The 25,382-nt window shown below is 47.0% G+C and overlaps 1 protein-coding gene across 2 annotated transcripts in view; it reads right to left on the minus strand.

Annotated features, from left to right (window-relative positions):
• The window catches only part of Srebf2 (sterol regulatory element binding transcription factor 2), a 52,027-nt gene that overhangs the window by 8,778 nt on the left and 17,867 nt on the right, over positions 1–25,382 (minus strand). Inside the window, exons 2-13 of one of the 2 annotated variants that reach the window (XM_003470391.5) lie at positions 19,598–20,071; positions 18,247–18,428; positions 16,956–17,102; positions 15,064–15,285; positions 13,731–13,845; positions 13,419–13,600; positions 11,717–11,909; positions 11,073–11,254; positions 9,089–9,365; positions 7,523–7,692; positions 2,022–2,190; positions 177–294 (exon numbers count right to left, since the gene is read on the minus strand). In XM_003470391.5, coding sequence (XP_003470439.3) covers positions 177–294; positions 2,022–2,190; positions 7,523–7,692; positions 9,089–9,365; positions 11,073–11,254; positions 11,717–11,909; positions 13,419–13,600; positions 13,731–13,845; positions 15,064–15,285; positions 16,956–17,102; positions 18,247–18,428; positions 19,598–20,071 — 2,431 coding nt within the window. The remainder of the gene's footprint in view (positions 1–176; positions 295–2,021; positions 2,191–7,522; positions 7,693–9,088; positions 9,366–11,072; positions 11,255–11,716; positions 11,910–13,418; positions 13,601–13,730; positions 13,846–15,063; positions 15,286–16,955; positions 17,103–18,246; positions 18,429–19,597; positions 20,072–25,382) is intronic. The other variant, XM_063243704.1, reaches the window with a different exon arrangement.

A 25,382-nucleotide genomic window follows, 5' to 3' on the forward strand; every position in this document is an offset into this window, starting at 1 on the left:
GCGAGAGAAGTAACTCAATGGGGAGAAGGTAGTCCAGAGAAGTCAGATCTCATAGAGAGCCATATTTTTGAGAAACAATACAACATTGTTTTCCTAGCTGACCTCACAACTTGTTCCTGTCACCAGAGTACCCTGGGTGGATGAAGACGGATGTGTGAGTGGCCTGGGGTCTTTACCAGCTCTCTTCTTCCTGATCTCCAGCCTTCTTCTTGATTTGAGGTTTCACCAAGGACTCCACGGCTCTTTCCAGCAGATTCTTGCAGAAGGCCTGGTGGACCTGAGCAATGGGGTCAGCTGAAGAGAAAAACGAAGGGTTAAACGGGTTTTCTGACTTATAAGCCCTTTTGGCACTGGAGGTGTAGTTCCGTGGTACATGGTTAGCATGTTAACATGGCTCTAGGTTCAATTCCAGCACCACAAAAAAGATAGATCTCACCCGGAAGCCCTGTCTTTACAGAGAAAAAAGGACAGAGAAAGGAACATAAGAAACAGCTATGCTCCATAATGGAGCTCAATCCCTGTTTTTAACCAAACTTGAGAACGACTCTGCTAAACAGCCATGAAGTGGGGAGCATAGCCACACCCAGCCTGGAGAGCTGAGCAAATGCTCCTGGATCAGCAACCGGGGTCCTATGTGCCACATGTCCTGGCACGGAGCTCAGAACATGATGTCTGTGGCTGTACCTTATCAGAACCAGAAAATGGAAAGGTGGGTTCTATCTCAAGTCCCAGAGGTTGTCTGAGAATAGCCACCCAAAGAGAAAAAGGCAGCAACAGCGGCCCTGTGCTCCTGGCAATGAAGAGTCCACTCCTCATTTCTCTGACCACGTCATGGAATCTGTGATTGGCAATGCCCTGGCTGAGTGGAACAGACACAGGCCCTGTGATGCTTGCAAGAGCTGACACTGACCCTCCCCAAATCCCAGCATCACTGGCCCCTGTCCTCCCTGCACACATGGCAGACATACCCTTGAACTGACCTGGGCGGGTATTTATGAGCACTTTCTGGGTGATAAGGCCTTAACATAGGAAAGAGATGGTGAACCTTTTCAACACAAGCGCCAAAATGCAACTCCAAACTCACTTGCCACAAAGTGCCAACATCACAATTGAACCTGGAGCTTTTAGTTTAGAAAAACAATTCATATACTAACATCTTTTGCTTTAAAAGGAAAACAATGCACGTGCCACAGGTCCACCACCACTGACACAAGCCTGTGGAAGGTCTCTCCTGTAGACCAAACTGTCAGTGGGAACAGGGCTGAAAGACTTGAGACTGACTGCTTTAGCTTTCATCCATTTTTTGATAGAGAACGTAATTCTTGTATTGGGAATGGCTATTTTTAAAAGAAGGCTAGAAAACACCTCGGAACGCCTGATGTGTCTCCTCACCTGCAGCGCTGCCTCGGCGCCCTGACTATCCCGGGAAAGTGCAGTGGAAAGCGCACCAGGCACTCACGGTCTCAGCACAGCCCGCCAGCCTCTGCTGCTCCAAGGCCAGCAGAGTCAACTCCAATCACTGTCAAATGCCAGGGACAGAAAGCCTGCATCTCCTTCCAACGCCTGCAGCCCTATTCCTGTCACTCCTCTGCATTTGATGGCTGCCTGCCGCCCATTGTTCCCTCAGTGCTTCATGTGTGTCTCCCAATGGGACCGGGAGGCCCCACAGCCAGGAAGCGGTGGGTCCCACACATCCTCTGTGTCTCCAAAGCACCAGAACCACGGCTGATAATACAGCTGCTGCTTAGTCACCACTGATCGTGTGTGGCATCATGATGTGAGGACACAGGCTCTGAGGGTCCAAGCGAGCACAGCTGCAAACCCAAGTCTCCCACAGGCAGGCTGACTCTGGCCAGCTTAGAACCTCACAAGTCATTAACCACCTGCTTGAGCCTCAGGTTTTTAAAATACGGATTAAGTTAGACTGACCCCACCTGTGTCTGGGTTTGCGGCACAGGACCCACCGTAGGGGCAGTTCCCCCAGCTGCCTCCATTCTGAGTGGCAGGGAAGGTGCGCTCACCTGGGTTCCTCTGGGCACAGTATAGGCTCTCCCTGGCCGCTGACTTCACTGACCAGCTCCGCTCCATGAAAAACTTCTGGCCCAGAGGGTGGCAGAGCCAGCGCAGAGAGTCTGGGATGGCGCTGTGCTCGGGCCCGCACAGGCTCTGGGCGCGACTGAGGAAGTAGTTCTGTGGAAGGACAACGACCACATTTGACACCAAGGTGGCAGAATGCTGGCTGCAGCCATTGTGGGGTCATCAGAAAGTGTCGGGATGGAGTCTGGGTGGGGCACAGGAGGCTATAGCACCGGGATCAAGAGAGAGCAGGGCCGGCACTGAACCCCACCACAGAAATGAGGGAAATGGCTTTTCTGGGGAGCCTGCTGCGCCTGGCACTCAGGTCCCAGATTGAAGGCGAGCAGAAGAGCGGTGCAAGGTACACACGGGCCCCTGCTGCACCATGTCCCACTGGGCCCGCCCTTCCGGAATCCAGTTCTTGCCTGCCAGCACTCAAGCTGCACCACAAGGTAGGGGCTGTCTACCAAGGAAGGGGGTCCCCTGCCCACAGTTCCCCCTCAACCCTCTGAGTGTCAAGCTCCCCAAATCCTGGGGCTGTTTCTCATGCCACTTTAATTACCTGCCCTTTAAAATATTTTCAGGCGAAACTATATTTTGTTTTGACTAATTCTCCATTTCACCTTTGAGTAGAAAGAGTTTAAAAGAGGGCCCAGTATAGAGCCAGCTGTCACGGTCACACCAGACAGCACTGGAGCGGAGGGACAGCTCCTCCAGAGACCCTCCCTTGTATGGGTGAGGTGGGGGGACAATGAGGATGATGTCCACAGTGGGGCTCTGAGTGCTCTTGGCTGTGTTCCAGAGCACCAGAGCTCCCCTCTCCACACCACCTGCATGGCCAGTGTAACATCATTTCAGGGCCCCAGGACAAGAACTGCAGAGACAATGTTGTCTGTCACGTGTTTTCAGAAGTTGTCATTTCCTTTGAGTGAGGATATCCTTCCTCTAAAATCCACGATTTCTGACCTTTAGAGCTATTCGCACAAGTTGATCTAAGAGGGACCTGAGCAGAGGATGAGAAGGGAGAGTCACAGACAGAGGTCTGGACAGAACTCGAGCTTGGAGCAGGGGCTGCAGAACCACACCAGGCGCTGCCGCCACAGAGGGCAGCTGGCCCACGATCAGCTCCTGTTTCTTGGTTCTGACCTTTCGTGGGCTCTAAACAGCCATCAGCTAATGTAACAGTTTCAGAAGACTTGAATGCCAGGGTCAGAAATAGCACGACCATGGTGCACCAGGCAAGGTCGCAGACAGGAAGACTGCCTTTCTCCAGGGGACGTGGCGACAGCTGCCTGAATCTGAGCAAGGCGATCTGGCCAAGTGCTCTACAGACGCACACACTGAAATGGCAGCTAGGGGACGAGCGGGTACTTCACTTCAATTTCTCATCACAGGGCCAGCGACTGCTACTGGACCTGAGCAATGGTGGGGGAACAGCAGCTGAGCCATGTGGAGAGAGGCAGAGGTGGGGCAGAGAGGCAGTGTGGGGAGTTGGGGGCAATCCCAGGCCTCTCGTGTCCCAGAGGCCTTGTAACAATGACCCCAATGCTCTCCAGCCAGTTCCTCAAGCCTCATCAGCAAGTGAGCTCCAGGGGAAACTCAGGACCAGCTGAAGGACCCACCCATCAGACAGAAACAAAGCTTGGTTACAAAGAGGCACCCACAGAGGCCATTTAGGAGATCATTAAGTTAAAATATGCTTTTATGTTGGATCCTTAAAGAAACACTTTAGTTATAACCTATCTTGAGGGGGGTGGGGGGAGCTTGAGGTGGTTTGGACTAATAAAAAATATAAATCTGGAACACGCAGAGCCATAGCCTGGCTTTTGTAAGGGAAATTGAGAAAATAACTTTTGTTGCTCTTTTAATTTTTTTGGCATTACAGTTCTAAATTTATAAACATCAGTGTTCCCCCAGGTGGGGGCCCAAGGGCCTCCTTGGTAACCTACCTGGTAAGTGCCCCTGAGCTGAGACCCTGCCTCAGAGCCAGGCTGTGCGTCCCCGGCTGTAGGCCAAGGGCCTTGCAGATTGCTTCTCCCAAGCGGACAGAAAGGGGCAGTCACCTCAGAGATCGAAGTGCCTTGTCTCCACTTCAATGAATATAAAAACTGGGTGGTACTATTACGCTTTACATTCTTTGACCCAGCATCACTAGCTCTAGAGATTTAGCCTGACGAAGTTCTCCGAGGCGTGTGAGGAAAACACACCAAGATGCTCATGCACCAGTCTGAAAACAGCAAAACTCATATGCCTCCAGTGCCCCTCAGTGTCACCTCAGTCAGTCCCTTAGCTGAATAAGGAGACTATAAAGGAAGATGCTGAAGATCTGTCATTAGGGTGAAAAAGGCAAATGGCAAAACAGGGCTTGTGCCAGACACAGTGTCACACATCTGTAGTCCCAGCACTTGGGAGGCTGAGGTAGGAGGATCGCTGCAAGTTTGAGGCCAGCTTGGGTTACACAGTGAGTTCAAGACCAGCCTGAACTACATAGTGCCTCAAAAAACCAAACAAAAACAAGGTTTATGGTATAATCCCACAAAACAAATAATGTATGTTAATACATGTAGAAATGTTCTGAGGAAATACACTCAGTTATAAAGCTACATTGAGCTCTGCTGTGTTAGGCCTACAAAGTATTTTCAGGGGGGTTCATGGCCAAGGATAATTTTGTCTCTTTATGGTGAGGTCTTGCCATGTGGCCTCAGCCTCTTGAGTACTTATGACTATAGGTAAATATGACTGTACCTGGCCAGTAGGGAGAATTTTAATGGGACCACTTTCCTGATTCTCAGCGGCCACACAAATGCCTATCTCAAATGGTCTCTCTTAGTCCTTTTTAAATCCAGTTGTGTCTTAGCAATAAGGACAACTGAAATCCAGAGGGGATTCTGAGATGACTAAATGATTCCTAAATTTATTTGGCGAGATAAAGAGCAAAAGTCATTCCTAAAACTGGAGGACCGACACTTCCAGATATCAAGACATTAGAAAACAGAGCTAGTGGGGCCATGTGCAATGGGACAGATGAGAGCCCAGGAGAGCTGCGACACAGATACTTAACTTCCTACCCAGGGCAATGGGGCAAGGACAGTTTCAAAAATAACAGGCACCAGTCAGGAAAATGGCTATATGGGACGGGGATCAATTGTGAACCCCTCCCTCCACCTAACAAAATAATTCCAGTGGACTGAGAGTCTTATGAGGAGAGCAGAAATCTAGTGTGTAGGAGACAATACAAGAGGGTGCTCTTAGCTCTCAAACAGGGCAAACATCTGTTAGGACACAAAATGTCTAATTATGAAAGAAAGACAATCTAGATTTCACTAAAGTCAGGAATGTGTGTTTGTCAAAAGATATCAATAGCCAGGCATAGTGGCACTTGTCTATAATGCCAGCACTCTGGAGGCTGAGGCAATAGGACTGTCATGAGTTTGACAACAGCCTGGGCTCTCTAGTGAGTTTAAGTGCAGCCTGATCCACACAGCAAGAACCTGTCTCAAACAAAACTGACAACGTCATTAAGAGAGAGACTACAAAGGGCCTGGGATATGGCTCAGTGGCACAAGGACTATCTGGCAATTGTGAGGTCATGAGTTTGATCCCCAATACCCCCCCCCAAAAAAAAGGAAGAAGAAGAGCCCATAGCCGAGTGTAGTGGCGCACGCCTGTGACCCCAGCACTTGGAAGGTTGAAGCAGAAGGTTCATTTTGAGTTCAACACCAGCCTGGGCTACAAAATGAGCTCAAGGCCAGCCTTACCTGCAGAGTAAGACCTGCGGAAGACCTGTTGTTTCATAAAGGTAAACAACAACAACAAGAGAGAGAGACAGACTACAGCCTACTATCATCTCAGCACTGCAAGGGCTGAGACAGGAGGACCACTGTTCACGTCAACGCCAGGCAATTCAGTGACTAGAGCGATGATCTCAAAATAAAACACAGATTGCAAAAGAGATTGTCTCAGGGCAGCCCGGTCTAAGCCCCACTATAAACAGGGAGAATGAATATGAACTGGTAAAGTATAAACCCAACAAAGGATTGCCCGCATACTAAAAGCTCTGTCAATATAAGGATAGACACCCAGCTGGGAAAGTAGCTCAGTGGCAGAATGTTTTCTTCCTGGTGTGTCACGTTACTCCATGTAACAATAAAAACCAGCCTAACACATGACACTGAGAAAAGACACCAAACTGAACAGTAATGCTATTTGACTTTCCTAACGCAAAGTTTAAACAGTGGCCAAACACAGGAGACTAGGACGCCGGTTGCCGCAGGCTGAAGGACTCAAGGGAGGCAATTTAATGGCTCTGGGAGGCCTCAGGGAGGTTTCTGAGGTCTTGATTCTGTTTTTTTTTTTTTTCTCAGTAATGGAGATGGGAATGAGGGAGCACAAAGCTGTATCTCTAGCCCCTCACAGTTTATTTATTGTGATACAGGGTTTCACTAAATTGCCTGATGCTGCCCCTGAACTTGCTATCTTTCTGCCTCAGCCTCTCAAATAGTGGAATTACAGGTTGCGCCACCACTCAACCTGGCTTGGTCTGTTTCTGGATCTTTCTCCTGGTCAGAGTGTTTATTCTGAGAGGTCAGTGACTGTACATTTATTATGTGTGTACTTTTCTATGGTCACAGAAACTGGCTGGGTGTGGTGGTACATGCCTGTAATCTCAGTTACACAGGTAACAGGGAGGGGGCTGAAGGCCTCTGCGGTGCTGGGAACATTCTCCTTGATCTGCATGGTTGTTAAGCGTTTGACTTCCTTTTGTGGGTCTCCTTGTGCTGTCACCTAGACTATTGAGGAGTACTTGAGGAACCTGACACATCAGTATCAGCACAGGGCTCAGCACCTCTACTACTGACAGAAACAAAGGGAAACGTGACCATTCCACTGGAACACACCTAATGTGTTTAGCAGTCTAGCCAAAGTAGGGCACTGAGGAAAACATGCCTGCTCCTACTAAAGGAGGGGAAAGCTGGGGTCAGCAGACACTGTAAACTCGCTGATAACAGGACAGGAATTAGCCAGCTGTGACTGTCCAAGGCAGGCGCCTCGCCAGGCACACTGGAGGTACCTGGTAACTCCAGTTCCTGCCCCAGGTCTGACCTTAGCTCCTTGTAGATGGGCACTGATTTTCATTTTTGGATCCACAGAGCTGTGATCAACACAAGATGCCTAACAGTGGAAACAGGAAATTGAAAAGTGAGAAAATGACCCCCAAGTAGACTCATGCAGTATCTCTAAACCAGTTCTTTCTACAGGCTTCCAGGAGGTCCTGCTTGTGTAGCCTACATCTGTCAAGGCCAGGAGGAGAGGACAAGTGTCTGCCCCTCTGGGGAGTGGGCACCTGATGCCAGGGACTCAGGCTTTTGGGTGCAAGCACTGTGTTGGCTCCTGGCTGGGGGCAGTGTGTGGCACAGGCCTGGGGAAGGACATGAAGGGTACTCACAGCCAGGAAGCCAAGCTTGCCTCCGCACCGGGTCTTGAGCCCCATGGCAGCTGTCAGATGGATCTCCACCAATGTGCTCGGCGGGATCTTCTCCTCAGCACACTCCGCCAGGTTCACGGCACACAGAGCCATGTGCACATCTGAACACGCAGAGCCTGTGGGGAGCTTCCCTAGGGAGGCAGAAACAGACACTGACGTGAACAGATCCCCCAAGGCAAGCATTTCCCTGCCTTCTCTAGTGCCACTGGGGGTGAGGTGGGGGGGTAGTACCAGAAGAGAAAGCAGGTGAGGCTCATCATTCTTCAGGCCCGCATGTGACACCAGGCTCTGCCACCTGCTAGCTGTGTGCTTCCTCCCAGAGTGGGGACGCGGCACCCGGCTCTGTCATAATAGCTGTACAGGACTCAGAGGTATGAGCAATGTTTCCCACAATGGAGTCCACAGCATGGCCACACCCTACTGATACAGTACCGTCTCCAAAAGTGTCAATGGGAGCAATGAAAAACAGAACAAAGCAAAAACCAAAGCAAATTTGTTTTATTTGAATTTAAATTTCTTGCTGAGGCAGGAGGATCACTGCAAATTTGACACCAGCCTGGCTAAAAAGTGAGCTCAAGGCCAGCTCAAACTGTATAGCGAGACCCTGTGTCAAAAAACGCAAAAACAAAAACAGAAACAAACCACAGCTGGCCCACTGTCTCATTTCCTGGTCCTCCATGGTATCTGAGTCCATTCAACTTCCTAAAGCCACTAGGGGTTCCCAAAACTTTCCTGAAACCATGTCCCCTACCCTACACCACCCTACTTTTGTTCCCCTAACACTACGCCACTTGACTTCCCTGTGACCCCTCGCTCCCGCTCACTGGGGTAAAGGACAGGTAGTGTCCATCTTGACCCCCAGTGCTCCGCCTGTCCTTGTATGGGGTACTCTCTGGCTACCCCCTCTCACCAGCTCCTTAGGTTTTCTTGTTCTCCTCTGTAGGCCCAGAATCTGTTTTCTGGTCCAGCTGCCTACAGAATACTTCCCCCTCCATGGCATTTTCTCAAGGGTTGCCCAAAAGGGACACCTCTTTTAGGCTATCTCTCTGCCCTCACAGCTGCTGTCCTCTATGCATCCTTCCAGAAGCCAAGGCTCTGAAATGTCTTGGCCTCTGAACAGCCCAGTGAAAACATGCTGTCTGCTGACCCCACCATGCTATACCCAACTGCCATCCATTTGCTGGCCTGTCCACCTCTCCGCCCAGGAGCGTGACTGAATCAAACAAATGGTCCCACTGAATTCAATCTAAGATTATAACATTTTTAGATACTAACATTAATTGAAATACCACTGCTGATCAATGTATGATGTGCATGTTTGTATGACTCACTGAGAGTGTACAGATGTTATTTTGAAAAAATGTGGATCTTAGAAATAATGAGCTGTAACTATGAGTGCAGGCTGAAGTCTGGGCTACAAAAGCAGTGTAAAAGGGCTTCGGCCAGGGAAGACCTGGCATCCCAAACTGGGGGGAGATGGCACTTGGCACCCTGCTGCAAGCCAGGACGGAGCGGTCACTCTCTCACCTGTGATGTGCAGCTGGTGCAGCCTATGATAGGCCAGGGCCGCGTCCCGTGCACTGCTCTTCGCCTCGTCCTCAAAGCCAGCTGCGGTGGCTGGGGTGGCTCGCCAGCGCTGGAAGACTTTCTTGAGCAACCAGCGCACCAGGCGTAGCTTCTGTAAGCTATAGCGGATCACGTTCCAGGAAAGACTACAGGCCAGATCCAGGCGGGAAGTGGGCAGTGCTCGACCCAAAACTGACAGGCAAGTCTGCAGGTTGGCAGCAGCAGCTGCGAAATCCCCCTATAAAGCAGCAAGAGGATATAAGGGTTACTGGCCTTGCTGGAGTCTTCGACAGATTTCTACTCTCCTAGTCATCATCTGGACACCTATGAGTCAAAATCTGGACACCTATGAGGACAAAAGAGATTACCACCTGTAATCTTATTCCTTAGAATCATTGTGAACCATCCTCTCACTAAACTGGATCACGCTGTGCTCCATCTGAGCAAATGCTGAGTTCTCCACAGCAGCTTTTACAAACAAGATGGTAATTTGGATTTCTATTAACTGCATGCTCCTTTAGGCTTTTAGGCTTCCAAAGTGTGAAGCAGAAGCCACCTGGCCCCAGAAGTTTGTTGGAAATGAAAACACCTGGGCCCCAGCCTAGGCCTATGGGATCAACCTCTGGGGCCTGCTAATTTTGGTGCCTGAAGTTTGAGAGCCATGGTTTTAGGCAAACTCACAGCTGAACTTCCCTAACCTAGGAGCTGAAGGAATGACTCTTGGCCAACCTAAGGGTCTAATGGACGTGTCTAGGGCCACAACAACAATGCCAACCTTTCTCACTCTTTCCCTGCCTTTCCTGGGATAGGTGGCTGTCTCCCACACTCAAGTCTTTGGCTCTCACCCGTCCCTCTTCAACCCAATTCTCCACAAACACCATCCAGGTATGCACCTCTTGGGAGCCCACCACATCCTCCAGCCCTTCTTGTTTTGAGTGACAGTCACCATCACTTTCTTTCTTTCTTTTCTTGAGACAAGGTTCCGCTATATAGTCTAAGCTGACATGATCCCCCTGACTCAGCCTTCCAAGTGCCAGGATTACAGGTGTGCACCACCTCATCATCACCTTCTAGTCTACATCTCCAATATTTCTTTCGTCCTGCTTTTTCTTTCAACTCCAAGTTGTCGCATTCTTCTCTTACCTGACCTATTTCAAGAAACGCATTTGTTTCTGGGCATTTTACGTGGCCCTCCTCTAATCTACCCCACCCTTAATACAGCCAGCAGAACGAGCTGCACATGCCTACACCTGCTTCTAGGACACCTATCTTGGGAACAAGACCACAGCTTGGCCCTGGGAGAGGGATCTAAGCTGGTCAGCCAGACTTTCAACTGAAAACACTGTAACTTGCAGAGGAGGACAGCAGGCTCACAGTTCCCCGCCAGGACCATTCTGAGCACAGGTTTCCTTGAGTGTGCATGCTTAACTCTTCTTCAATGCTGTGACACCATGGAATCCTTCTCATAAAATACCCTTCCTGGTTTCAAATGAAAACTTCCAGCTAGTTTTCTTGCTCAGAAATCTTCCCTGGTTCTCCAAAGAACTGGAAACAAAGTCCTAAATCATTACAAGTCAAAGCCCTCTCAAATTTGGGGTTACCCGTACAACTGGCCCATCTCTCTCTGACCTGCCCCGTACTCCAGAGACTCCCATCAAACCTGCCATCCCCACAAAGCCTGTCCTGCCTGGAGCCCTCAGCTGAACTCCTCCCTCTTCTGCCCCGACGCCCACAGCACTCCATTCTTCCTCCCATGCACGCAGCATAGCTATGTACAGGTACCCTCTCTTCTGCTCCTTGAGACTATTTAGGCACAGGGTCCCTTTTCCCTCAGTCACCACAGCACCTGGCGCAGGACTTCACCCACAGTGGGGACTCAACACCAGCCGCTGAGCACTTGGCCACGCCTGGGTGAGGATGAGGACAGGTGGAGGATGGAACTCACCCTGGCAAGGTCCAGGTCCGCTTGCTTTCGGTGCCGCCAGAAGGTGACCGAGGAGCGCGAGTGTGGCCGCATCACTGGCTCCCCATGGACCATCAGCTTCACGAAGACGCTCAGGACGATCACACCATTTACCAACCACAGGAGGAGCGTTGGCATCATCCAGTCAAACCAGCCCCCAGAACCTGAAGAGGGGCGGCATTTCCGCTGAGCCTGACAGACCCCAGGCAGCATGACATCAAAGATGTTCTCTCTTTTCCAGAAAAGGGTGGTCAGTTCCACAGCCTAGACACAAACTTTGCAGTGCTTGGCACCAGAGATAAATTCTATAAAAGTCCCAACCAAAGAGGATTGGGACACTGCCCGTAGCCAGGTACCACCCCTGCGGCATCCACTCCTTGACAAGGCAATTATAGCAGTGCAGGTTCCTGCTTTGTTTTGTTCTTTCCACCTGAATTTGGGTTTTACCTATCATTTTTAAAATGTAACTTATACCAATCTCTCTCATAAACAACCAGGGAGTGGGTGGTGGGGAGACTACTCCTTTGAGACCTGTACTTTAACCAGTGGTTTGTATACTGGGTACTTCTCCTGCCAGAGCAGTTTAGCCACACACCCAACCAGCACAAGCGGGGGACTCCACCTACCTGACTCGAATGATAGCACACTGCGGGTAGAGCCCGAGTATGAATGCTGGTCTGAGTCTCGGGCCCCTCCCCACTGCAGCAGGGTAGTCAGGGGGTTAAAGGAGAGGCCCAGGAAGGTGAGAACACACAGCAGAATCCGAGAGCGGTCCACCATGCCCAGCGCTACAGGAGGAGAGTCCGGTTCATCTTTGACCTTTAAAATAGGGCCCCAGGGTTGGAATGAAGGCTGCGTGGGTTTTTACAGCATTTTGCTTTTATATATGAATCAGGAGACAGACTGCGAGGCTTAAAATTCAAGACAACTGAGCTAGACAAGGAACAGAGCTGGGGGGAAATCTAAGAAGTCCACAATCCACAAATCGTTGCTCAAACACTGCACTGATCTCCCCCTAGCCTCCAAGAAAAGCACATGTTCCAAAGAACAAAGGCAGAGGAATTTTCTTTTAAAATAGACCTCTACCACCAATCTGCCTGATTCTGTTTCTGTGGCATTCCAGAACAGGCAAAACCAACCTGTAACAGGAAGTAGATGAATCAATAGGGACCTGATGGTGGAGGGAGTGTAAACCATCCACCAAGGTGTGCGAAAGCACTTTTGGGGTGATGGAAACACCCTACATCTGGTTCACAGTGATAACTGTACAAGTATGCATGTGTGTTAAAACTCCTAGCCCTGTACATTTAACATAGTGCATTTTGTTGAATTTAAGTTTTCTCTCAACAAATATCAAAGACCATGGATCTGTTTAAAGAAACTGCCTGCTTTAAAAGCAGAACTTTTTTTTCTCTCTCTCTTCTTCCCATTTTACAGAGGAAGAAATGGAGATCGAAGCCCTGGAATGTACAGGGTACAGGAAGGAAGGCTAGAGTCCCGGGCTCTCATATATACATAGCATTACATTCCTTTCTAGCATTTAAAAACTACTTGAAAATTTATTCAGATGACTCAGAAGCCTAGCCAATTTAATTTGTATGTCATATGGCCTACTGTTATCAAACAGGAACACAGCTATAAAATATTTAAATCATAGATTTTTTTCAGTAAAACTAAGTATCTGTTGCCATAAACAGCACAGCCAAAAACATATACTAAACCAAACTCTGCTTTTGGAGTAAGAAACCCAGTGTCAGTATTCAGTACAGGACCCAGTGGTCTCCATAGTTCCCAGGAAGATCATTAAGCTCAGAGCCTCTTTTAACTAATTCCATTAAACTGTAATCGCCAGAGGCTTTTTTGGACAACTAAAAGCCCTTGATTAGAATGTTATCTGTTAGACTGCAAACTGTAGTCATTTCCAAAAAGTAGACCCAGAGGCAGCCTCCATTTAAACCAACTGATCAGCCTCAAAGTGGCCTTGCCAGGCCCATTAGGAGTGGTGAGGTAATGAGGCGCCTCCAGCAACTCCCAGAGCCCACTGCCTGACAGCCACTTCCCTGTCCCTATTCTAGGTCTGGCCCTGGTTTTTCTCTGATGGGTCCTTTCAGCAAGAACAGTTAAACCTGAGGAGCTGTGTCTCCCTCTCCAGAATTTGTTTTCTTTTATACTCTGCAGGACCTAGATAATTCCACAGATTTCTATTCCATTTCAGACTAGGTCCTCTTAACACCTATAGCTGGCCTGGCCACCTCTCTGTGGTCTCCCCATAATTCTCTTAGGGATATGGTAAGTTTCCAGAGATCAGGAGATTTCAAACACCTGTACCTTTGCATCATCCAAAAGAGGACTTCCTGGCTCAGAGTCAATAGAGTAGGGGGAGAAGCCAGCCTGAGATCCCGAGTCAGAGGCTGGGGGGGACATCAGAAGGACATTCTGATTAAAGTCATCCATCTTCAGGTCCACATCATTGTCCACGAGACTGCCTAGGTCAATGCCCTTCAGGAGTTCTGGAAAGAAAATCACAGCTGGGTTTGAACTGGGCTGCACTGGGCAGCGCTGAGACCAGGCCCCGTACAGATCCACAGGCCCTCCCTATGCCCACTCCCTACTGACACTCCGTTCCCAATGAGCACTTACTGTTTTTCTGATTTGCAAGCTTCAGTACCATGTTCTCCTGGCGCAGTTTATGATTAACCTGCTGTAAGTATTTGATGTAATCAATAGCCTTCCTCAGAACTCCAGACTTGTGCATCTGGGAAAGAAGACAAGCAAAACACAGTGAAAACCAGTGCAAGCCAGAGTGGAAAGAACCAAGCACAGAGCATGGTTGTGGGTTGAGATGCCAGTTCAAATGCTAGCCACCTAGGATACTCTCAGATCAGATACTCTCTATCTCTGAACCTCACTTTTCTCCTCCTTGACACAGGGAGTAAGGATGGCAGGTGAGTCCCAGCCTGGCAGTGAGGGCTGAATGAGACAGAATGCGTAGAACTTAGCCTCAAGCCTGGCACAAAATCAACACACAAATTTTAGCTATTGTTCCTACTTCTTATAATCTGAGCACCAAAACAAACTCTAAAGAAATGACAAAAAAACACATAGCATTGGCTTGGGGATGTTGCTTAGCATGCACAAGGGCCTGGGTTTGATTCCCAGCATGACAAAAATAAAATCCAAACCAACTAACAACAACAAAACAACACAAGTATATTGACAGAACATTATTTTACTTTTTTTTAGGTACCAGGGATTAAACTCACAACCTTGCACTTACTGAGCAAGTGTTTTAACCGCTTAGCTAAGTTCCCGGCCCTTTGTGATTTTTTTTTTTTTTTTGAGACAGGTTCTTGTTGTGTAGTTCAGGCTGGCTTTGAACTCGCTATGTGGCTAAGGCTGGGCTTCAACTCATGATAATACTGCCCACCTTTCTTTTATTTTTTGATGATGGAAAGTTTTCTTAAGTAACACTATATACTTAAGACATACCTTTTAGATTGGTAGGCTATCAGAAAGCCAAACTTTCTACTACAGTTAGGGTGAAGGTAAACAGATAATAGTTAAAAAAAATATATACATGCCAAGACATACATTCATCTAAACACTAGAAACATGTAAAAACTCAATTTCCCTTGTCCGCTGTAGTCATAGACTCAATGTACACATTCTCAGTCTTCTTCCTTAAAAGGTAAGATATTGCTAGCTACCACTAACCATGGCTAAAGTTAGCCAGTGACACTCAGCTGCCCAGGGTATAGCCAGTGCTACACAGTGGGCTTCCTGGCCCCAGCAGGTCACTGCTTCAGCAAACCTCAGAAAGGTACATTAATGTTTTCATTCATATTTTAATAGGAAGGCCATCTCTAACTGATTCTTGCATTCACTCACCTTAAGCCTGACAGTTCCCTAACTCTCACAGCAAACACGAGTAGAGGGCTCTAGCAGGTCACCAAACACTTCATTTGGCACCTACCTTAGCATCTGTCCCCATGACCAGGTCCTTCAACTCAATGATTTTGTCATTGATGGAGGAGCGATATCGCTTCTCAATGATATTATGTGTTGTCCGCCTCTCTCCTTCTTTGGGGGGCTCAAGCTGTTTGACTCCCCCAGGCACCTGCTTAATGGGCACTTTTTCTTGCCCCATCATCACAGGCATGGTAGTCAAAATGGTGCCACTGCTGCCCACCAGGGTCTAGAACAAGGGCAGAATCATGCCTTTGTTAGTCTCATTCAAGCAACATCACACCACAGAGTCACTTGCCCCTGCTGGTGTGGCATCACCTGGCAATGCTATGTGGTCTGAAACCCTCCAAAAATAATTAGCTAAGGCCCCCAAAGGTCCCAGGAACTATAAATCTCAGTTACTACCTCTTTTTAGAACCACTGCTGAAGAATCATATGCTCAGAGAATTAATATGGCTAAATATGTTTTAACTTTTATGTGGGGCGTGAGAAACATTGTGAGTTTTGCTTTGCTGTCCAACCGTTCACTACCTCTGAACCCACAGTGAATCAAATTAGTTGGCACCTGAGAAAACTTTCTCCTGGTATGAAACATTTTTCCCTCTCAAATGATAATTAAGTAAATTACTGCATTTTTTCCTACAATTTGCCCATTAAAGAGCTTCAGGGCAGAACCAACACTCTAAATCAGAGCCATTTTATTAAATAAGCCAGCCATAGTGTTTCCCTTCTATTCCCATCTCTGTTTTCCCCTTTTAGTTTTCATGTTTACTAATTTTAGTTAAATTTTCTTCAACAAATGAGTTCAACACCCAATAAGCAAAACACTGCTCAACTTCTTTAGTCATCAAGAAATAATTCCCATATAAAAAAAGCTGTTAAGTCTTAACTTTAGGCCTTGATGAGGTTTTGCCTATGTATACAAGATGCGCAGCCACCCCGGCTAAGAAGCTCTCTCCTCTCAGAAGGTCCCTCATGCTACCTGGCCCCCATCACGGCTCTGACTCTTTCACCACAGCTAAGTTCTAACTTTCTTTAAAGTTTGCGATGGGGGTCACTGCATCTCTCAACTGTCCTGCTAGGACTCAAAATTTGCAATCCTCCTGTCTCAGCCTCCCAGAGTGCTGAGATTATAGGTGTGGACCACCATACGTGGCCTGTTCTTAAAATTTCACATTACTCAAATCATCAGTCTATTTTTCTTCCTTTTTTTTTCTTTTTCTTTTTTATCAGTACCAGGGGTCGAACTCACAACTGCCTGCTTGCAAGGCAGGCGCTTATGCCGCTGAGCTAAACCCCAGCCCCCTTTTTTCTTCTTTTTTTGAGATTCAGCTGTATTTTATGCAAGTCTTTTTTTCTCACTACTGGACACACTTTCGTTATATGATTATACCGTAAGTTTTTTTTTTTATCTATTCTGTAGATGCACTCTTTGGCTGTTAACAGTTCTTGCCTTTTATGAATAAAGACAATTTTATCTGAATTTTATCACTTTTTTCTTTCTAAACATCAGACTCTTGTCACAGGATGGCTTAAAGAGGATGCAATTTCACAACAAAAGGATGAATACCTTCCCCAGCATTCTTGGTGCCCTTCTCTGCCTGGTGGTCCTAGGGTCCTGTGGAAGCTGTACCTCTGCAGCAGGACCTGAAGTGAAGACCCTGTGTGTCCCTTGCCCAGGAACATGGGTTCCTTGGCTGTGTGTCCAGCACCTGCAGCTCCCAGGACTCCCATCTCTAACACTGGAAGGCTTCTCCAAGGAAAATGAAACTAAAAATGGGTGATCCAACCAGAATACTCAGCACTTCCAGCACCTACCCTGCACGAACGCGTCTGAGAACTAACACCCCCAAGAAAGGAGATGGAAAGAATGCAAGGTGGGGAGAAGACAGTGCTTACTGGTACTTGAAGGGCAGCCGTCTGGATGGGGGTGGTGAGGGCAGTGAGGGCTGGATTCTGGACTGCGGCCATAACAGGGCTACCATCTGTCTTCAGTGTGGTCAAAACAAGGGAATCTGTCTTGATAATCTGAGGCTGGACCAGGACCTGGATGAAGAAAGAAGAGGAAAAGGAAGGGAAGATTGTTTTTCTATTTTGCATTTGTTTCTTATTACAGACCTTCTAAGCAAGAGAAGAAAATATAATTTTCATGAAACTGAGACTCAAAACGGACCATGAAATCTCAGAGGCTGTGTCAAAAGCTGGCTACTTTGTACAGCCTAACACTAGCAGAGGGAGAGACAAGGGATAGCTAAAGAGGGTTCTGAGCCTGCAGGCTTCATGCTTCGAAGAGGGCAATGCCAGCTAACTGTCTGGCAGGAACAAAGTAGAGATAAACTGTGGGTGAAGGCTGAGGAAGAAAAGTTTGACTGCAGACAGACTCAGGAAGACCAGGAATGTGGCTAAGAAACAAAAATGTTTTTGGGTTTTTTAAAAAGATTTGGATTTTTTAAAGGTTTTTTAAAAACCTGTTTTGGGGGGTTTTTAAAGATAAATTATAGCCAGGCATGGTGTACACATCAGTAATCTCAGCAGTCTGGGAGGCTGAGGCAGGATCACAAATTTGAACCTGGCCTGGGTAACTAAGTGATTTAACATGACCCTTAACAAACAAAAGAAGGGCTAGGGATATAGCTCAGTGCAAAGGCCCTGGGTTCAATCTCCAGTGCTGGGGGCTGGGAGCAGGGAATACATATTACTTTGTTAGTAAGAAAATAAAAATGCTTTTCTGACTATAAAAGTAATATGAGGCTGGGGGTTTAGCTCAGTGGCACAAGGGCCTGGGTGGCAGGCACAAGGTCATGAGTTCAATCCCCAGTACCAAAAAAAAGTAGTATGAGCTTCTTCCTAAAAAAGTAATTAATGCTTAGCATTCACTGCAGAAAACAGGGAAAATAAAAAATTATGATGAAAAATCACCTGAGAGCTAGAATTTGGCATATTTCTTTCCAGTTTTATAATCATCATTTGTCAGTGATCACTACCCCAGCTCTGCCCAAGCATGTGTGGGTACAGGCTAAGATCTCTGCACGTGCTTGTGGGCACCCCAGGACCTGGACACCCCAGCAGCCCTACTAGATGCTACATACACCCTCTGGTTTGTGCTTCTTAGTGTGCAGAACACACCTTCAACCAAGGAGTGGCTGACAGCCCCAACCAGTACCTCCCTGAATCCATTCCAGTCACCTACCGGGACCTGCTGCACCTGTGGTGCGGCGACTGTCTGCACAGTGGCCGGGGCAAGGGTCTGCAGTGTGCCGTTGGCTGTTTGTGTCAGCACCCGCTGGGCTTGTACAGTCTGCACCTGCTGCTGGATGGCGACTGGCTGTACCTGGGATGACGTCACCAGGCTTTGGACTTGAGGCTGAAGGACTTAAGGCAAGAGGAGAAAATCACATGGTTGAGGAATGCAGCCCGTCACGCCGGTAGCTGCAGCCATAACCAGAAGATGGAGTGTTTCATAAAGATTTCAGCTCCCCACCTGCTGCTGAAAAGATGTGCACAGTCATTTACAAGCTGGTTTAGAGAGGAAGAATGTCCCATAAGGACTGCGATTTCTGAGGGAACAAGTATGAATTGTTTTACTGCCCTGGGTGCCGGGGTGGAGGTAAGGGAAGCTAATTGGCAAATGACTGCACCCAGCGACAGTTATTAGATGTTGAGAATCAACAACTCCTCCCCAGGACTTCATTTCTTCCCAGCCTTTCTGCATGGAAAATGTGCAATGTTTTGCTTTTCTCTCCTTCCTCCTTGAAATTATCAAGTCTTTCAAATTTGGAGCAATACACATCCTGCCCAGGGCTCCCCACAGTCAGTGGGATAAGGGACATCATAGGAAAATAAACATTTTGGTCACTCAACACACACTGGAAGCCCACTAGGAGGCCCGGCACTCAGACAGCACCATTTTTTTTTTTTTTTTTTTTTTGTGGTGGTGGTGGTACTGGGAGTTAATCAAAGCCCTTGCACGTGATAGGCAAGTTCTTTACCACTGAGTTATATACATCCCCAGTATTTTTTATTTTGACATGGGGTCTCATAAAATTGCCCAGACTGTCTTTAGACTTGGAATCCTTCTGCCTCTGCTTCCCAAGTAGCTGGGATTACAATACGTGCTACACACCTAGCTTGCAGCACCTATTTAAAATCTATACTTATCTCCACAATGTTTGCTCAGGAGCTGTTTGCTGAATGCATGGTCCTCACGTGTGGGTGCCTGATCCCGGTACTACTTAGCTACATTTTTAGGAGTAATTTTACTCAAGACTGCACCTATAATTATCAGAATGCTCCTGTGTCTATAATGCTGGCTCAACTCTAGTTAAATATGCTTCAAGTAGGCCCAACAGGTATTAAGGTCTTTGAGCAAAATGAATATGAAACAACCCTGTACCAATACGTACAACCAAAAGCCATAAACTCATCCAGGCAGGGCCAAACTGACAGTGTCATCCTTAAAGAGGACCAAACCACCCACAGTGGCTACGTGCAGGTACAACTCTGGAATCAACCAACAGTTCCACATTTGACTTCTGAATCACCTTGAAAGCTGGTGGCTGCATTCTGGTATATCAGGGGCTGCTGGATTATCCTTGTCTGAGGAGTGGTACTGAACGTTGGGGTGATCATGACTGTCTGCTGCTGCAGCTGGGCTGGAGGCTGAGGCTGAGGCTGGGGCCGAGGCTGGAGGACAGGTGTTGCCCTCGGTGGGGTAGGAACTGCAGTTGGAGGGACTTTGACTTGCAGGGTTGGTGCCTGGGGGGAGGGAGCCGAAGGAGAGAAGGAGGATAACGGGACCTGGCTGAAGGACCGCTGCATGGAGGGATCCACGGCTCCACCACTGCTGCCCCTGCCACTGTTGCCACTGTTGGTGCTACTGCTGTTGCTGCTGCCACTGCCACTGCCACCTCCTCCACTGCTGCCACTACCACCTCCACCAGGGAAGGAGTTACACAGCTGCTCTGAAAACAAGTCAGGGAACTCTCCCACTTGATTGCTGACAAACTGCAGCATCTCTGTGAACAAACAAAAAGGAATAATTTTATTGTCACACAATATATTAACTTTCAAACCTGCTTAACAAACTGAGGCATAGGCACAACCCACTGGGGAAAGTACTTGCCTAGCATGTGTAAGGCTCTGAATTCCAGAGGGAGAGAAAGAGAATACAAATAACTGAGGCAGACGTGGGCAGTCATCATCCTGAGGTTTAGGAGCACACCAGCCTTAGCCTGGAAGGCCACCTCCCATCTTGGCACTGCCTCTGGTGGCAGCACAGGAGCCATGTGGTCTGCTGCTGTACTGGACCAGACCCCACCTGGCCCTAACCTCTCTTCTTATCACCCAGCAAGCTCTGGACCTCTTGTCTAACCATGGCACAGCACTGGCTGTCACTGGTGTCCTCAAAAGCCTCCAGGAAAAAAAAAAAGCCTCCAGGAACAATGAAGTTGATGGTTCCCCAAATCAAAGATTTTTTAGGGGTAGTAAGGAGGGAAAGATTGTTTATGAAGTCCAAAACGGAAATAATTTGACCAAGGTCTCACAGATTGGGAGGACACTGCTAGGATGAGACCAGTTCTCTGGCACCCAGTCTGTTCCCCACTTTGCCATAGCTGAGCTGTGTCAGGAGGGCAGGACAGAGCAATCAGCCCCTGCGCAGAACCCCATCCCATCAGGGCTGCTCTGGCCAGAACCCTTCTCTGTGGGCATGGCGTCTGCAGGGCCAAGGGGCTGTGTCTGCCTGGAGACCACTCTGTCTCCCTCCAGATTGTCAGCTCCTCAAGTCTCAGCATGAGACCTCACACCTCTCTTCCCTGGTCCACCCTCCCAAAGGCGCAGCCTACTCCACAGCTAACAATGCATCTTCTGGGGCCCCTTTTTTCTGGCTGACCCTGGGGTCTCAGCTTTGTTCCACTCATTTTCATATCTGTAACTGTCCACTGTTCCCATTCCTTGCTCCTTTTCTCATTCTAACACATTCCTAAGAAGCTACAGCTCGTTATTTTATTTTTATCAGCTTCTTTTTTATTAATATATGCTTGCGACTCGTAATAACCACATTAGTCTTGAGGAAATGGTGCGTATACATGCTACCATCTTATTCATTTTCACTTCCCCTTCTAGGTCCCCTTCCTATTTCTCTACAGAACTACCTGTTTCCTGACATTTATTTTATTTTGCTCTTTATTTATATTTTGGGCTTCTCAAGAGAAATCATGTGCTATTTAATAGTCGGGGTATGATTATTTCACTTAAGCATTATAATCTCAATGTACATTCACTTTCCTGCAAGCAACTAAAACTTCCCTTTATGGGTGGTTTGTGTTCCACTGTGTGTAAATACACATGCAAACAACACACATTTTCTTTATCCATTTATTTGTTGATGGACATACAGGCTTCCCCCAAGATTTCTCTATTAAGAGTTGTGCTGCCATAAACACAGCTATGCATGTACTGTTGTAAAATGATGTCTTTAATTGTTTTGGGAAGATGCCGAGAAGACATACAGCTGGGTCAAATGGAATTTCTACTTGCTTGCTACTGCTTGTTCGTAAGTTGTGGTCCCCTTTCTCCAAACTTTTTTTTTCCAGTACTGGGGATCAAACTCATCTTGATCTTGCACTTGCCAGGCAGGCGCCTGTGCTGCTGAGCTAAATCCCCGGCCCATCTCCAAACTTTTAAGGCACAGGATGCAACAACAAAAATCAACCAACACAAAAAAAGCACTATTTTCACTCATTTTCCAAACCTGCATCAGCTCTTTCCTCTCAGGTTTTTGATACTGTGGACAGGAGAAAGAGACAGAGACAGAGAGAGATAGACAGCAAGTGAGAGAGAAAAAAATATGTGTGTGTGTGTGTGTGTGTGTGTGTGTGTGTAAGAGGTATCTGGGGTAATGAAGAGAGTTACACGCTGGGCAAGCAGAATGCTATTGCAAGCTTCTAGCACAGCCTCCATATGGGCTAACTGGAGCTTAGCAATTCAATTTCAGCACCGTAAGCACTGTCAGTTCAACCTGCTAGGCAAACCAGGGTTTCAGCAGACTAAATCCCTACCGTGGTACATCGTATCAGTACCTTGAGCCTCTGCTCTGCCTTTACTTAACCTGTTGTGTACGGGAGGGGAAAGCAAGCAGAATTACAGATATTACAACTTGTACCAATCAAGTCCAATTCCAGACTATAAAAAGCTTTAGAAAATGATCAAAAAAAAAAAACTAGCAAGTTTTCAATCCTTCTAGAACCCCCACACAATGCTCACTCTGGGACATGAACACTGGCCATCTCTGCTTTATCAGAGGCCTTCAGTGACACCTGTTTTCTCCATGGAAAGCTGGGGAGAGCAGAAAACAAAGGTGGCCTGGGTGTGAATCTCAAGAGGTAGCCCGAGTAGCTATGTGAATGTAGGCATGTCACATCTCCCTACGCCTTGATTTCCCCACCGCGGAAGGCTGTCTGGAGAACACACCCTGGGCTTCTCCACTCCGAAGATTAATAAGATAATGTGTGCAAAGTGCCTGGTGAGGGCAGGCCTTTATGAAGCTCCTGACTAGTGATACACCTAGCGCACTTGCTGCACAGCACTCGGACCTGCTTATTTCATCTCGTTAAGGACTCTCAAACGCCTTCTGCGGGGGAAGGCATCGGCTGGTGTGCAAAGGTCACAAGACTTAGTTCACAAAGCAGGGGAAGAGTGTGTAGGCTGACGAAATGTGACTGCTTTAATTTAAGGGAAAAACAAGCCTCTCAGCCCCCACACAGAAAGCTCCAGTGGAGCCATCTCTAGTCAGCCAGGCGGCCGGGCCTGTTAAAGCGAGCATCTGTAGAAGAGCAGCACGAGGCTGTGCAGACTCTGCCCCAGTACAGCGCACAGAGCCCTTTGGGCCCCCTTCCGACCTGCGGTGCCAGAGGACAGGAGGCCCGGCACACCGAGAAGTGGGTCCCAGGCGTGGTCTCGCTCTGTAACGCCAAGCTCCATCCCGTGGGAGCATCCTAATGTCTTCTCACTGTGCTGTGCTCTGATCATTTGTGTTCTGCGATTACAGGCTCTCAATTCAGCAGAGGGCCATAAAGCCCAGAAAAGGGAGACCTGGGAGAAGGTTTTATGGAGCTCTGAAAACGAAATTCAGGTTCTTGCTGCTGCCCACGGAGCCCAGGGCCAGATACACTTCCCAGAAACTGGGCCAATATGTCCAAGTTCCAAGTTCACCCTTTCTTAATTTATCTGGGTTCTGTCTCTTTAAAAGCAAGCAACAAAAATTAGAGGCCTATTGAGGAATTAAGGGTCCAAAGGTCCAGGTTGGGTAAACATTTCTCCAGACTACACAGTTAGTAAATAATTCTTTGATAGGTATTTGTTAGTTATGGTTAACTAGCCTTGGTGGCAGTAATGGCTGGTGGAGCATGTGGCAGGGGGAGTGGTTTGTAAAGGTCGTTTATTCTTGTATTTTGTATTTACTATGTACCTTCTGTTACACAGCTATGTTTTCAATTTTTTTTTAATTGTAAAACAAATAAATGAGAAAAGTTAAATGAGAACAAAAAATAAAGAGCCAGCAAAGTCATTATCCTGTGATACCCACCATCAATGTTTTGATGTGTTCTTTCACACAAAACATGTTTGCACATGCGAATATGCACGTATGTGCAAAATGGTTTTCAAAGATGGCTCCCACTTAACATGCTAACTGTACCTTGTGCCTTGCTTAATAAAGCATGAAGAGCACTCAGGGTTAACCATGAAGATTATCTCTTTCAAAGAGCTCCACAGTACTGAAACGTATAGTACTGGGTACACGAGAATTGATTTAACTTCTCGGCAATAAGATGGTTGCTTTCAATTTCTCAGCATTATTAAGTCATTCTCCATTTAGCTAGATACCTTCTTAGAATGAATCCCTGAAGTGTGATGGCTGGAAAGGGAAAGGCAGACTGCTGTGGGAGAACCATAACAGGCTAGGTCCCCATCATCTCCTCACATCTACTTCCACCTAACAGTGGATAAAACCTGACCCGGAATTGCTGTCTTGCATGACCAAGTATCAAATAAGGCTGAATGACTTCTTTTATCCTAACTTTATTGACTATCCATATTTTTTCCTTTATAAATTATTTACTCTTGATCTCTTTTTCTACTAATTGTTCCTTTACTAATTTGAAAAAAACCTTTCATATATTATGGATACTTATTCTTTCTTGTATGTCTGCAATTATCTTGTCCATTTTGTTATTGCAATTAAGTGTCACCATGTCCCAGCCTTAAGACCTGGGTCAAGTCTTTCTTCTCTGAACTACATTTTTCTCATCTGTAAAACAAGGCTAATGGTATAGCTAACTCATGAAACTGTTAATGTACAATTCATATAGAATCTAAAGCAGGGCAATTGGCCTTTGTATTTACTAGTACATTCATAGTGGTTTTTTTTCAACTCTTGCTTTGAAAATGCAAATTTGTCTCAGTACATCAGACACATCAGAACAATGAGTGAGCATAACATACATTTTACATTTGTTTTTTGCATGAAAGAAACACTAATAAATGCAAAAACTTATTCCTAGCTGAAATAAACCAGAAACAAGCCACAGAATGCACAGATACACACACCCCTCTCAGATACCTACATGCTTTATCAGGCTACTGCCTGTATTATGAACCATATCTAGTTAACAAAGGTGTCAGAACCTTTTATCAGATTGCAGGCAGTCTGCCTTCCGACTCTTCACAGTAATACTGAAGTTGCAACCATAAAAGTGTAATATTGTATTCTCAGGTTATCTTTTGAAAAATTCTTATGTTTCACCTGATGCTTGAGTGTTGGATCCTAATCCCCCTTCCCCTATGACCTCCTCTTTTATTGCATGATTCTCCATAGCAGGGTGACTTTAGGAAACCAGACACTGCACTAAAGCAACATGTACAAATTTATGTACAGAACTGACTACACAGAAAGCTTAATACCATATAGTGAAATTACATACTTTTTGTGTTCTTTTCTTAAATGTCTTAGTCTAAGATTGTATGGATATTCACCTAAATTAGTTTTTGGAGGGGGCAACCTGTGGGACTGAACCCATGATCTTCACATTGAGCTACACACTCAATTCTTTAACTTTGACAGGATCTTGCTCAATTGCCCAGGCTGAGCTGGATCTTGTGATCCTCCTGCCTCTGTCTCCCATAGCACTAAGACTACTTGTTTTTGTTCATTTTTATCTTTTATATTAGAGCTGCCCAACAATCACAAGAAAAGAAAAGTAAGCAAGGTGTGTGATGTATGCATGCTGTTTGGGAATGAGGTGGTTCACAACCAGTGACCCACAGAGA

Source organism: Cavia porcellus, unplaced genomic scaffold (assembly GCF_034190915.1).
Source record: "Cavia porcellus strain 051 isolate PalLab524CR breed Dunkin Hartley unplaced genomic scaffold, mCavPor4.1 scaffold_40, whole genome shotgun sequence".
Taxonomy (NCBI): Eukaryota; Metazoa; Chordata; class Mammalia; order Rodentia; family Caviidae; genus Cavia; species Cavia porcellus.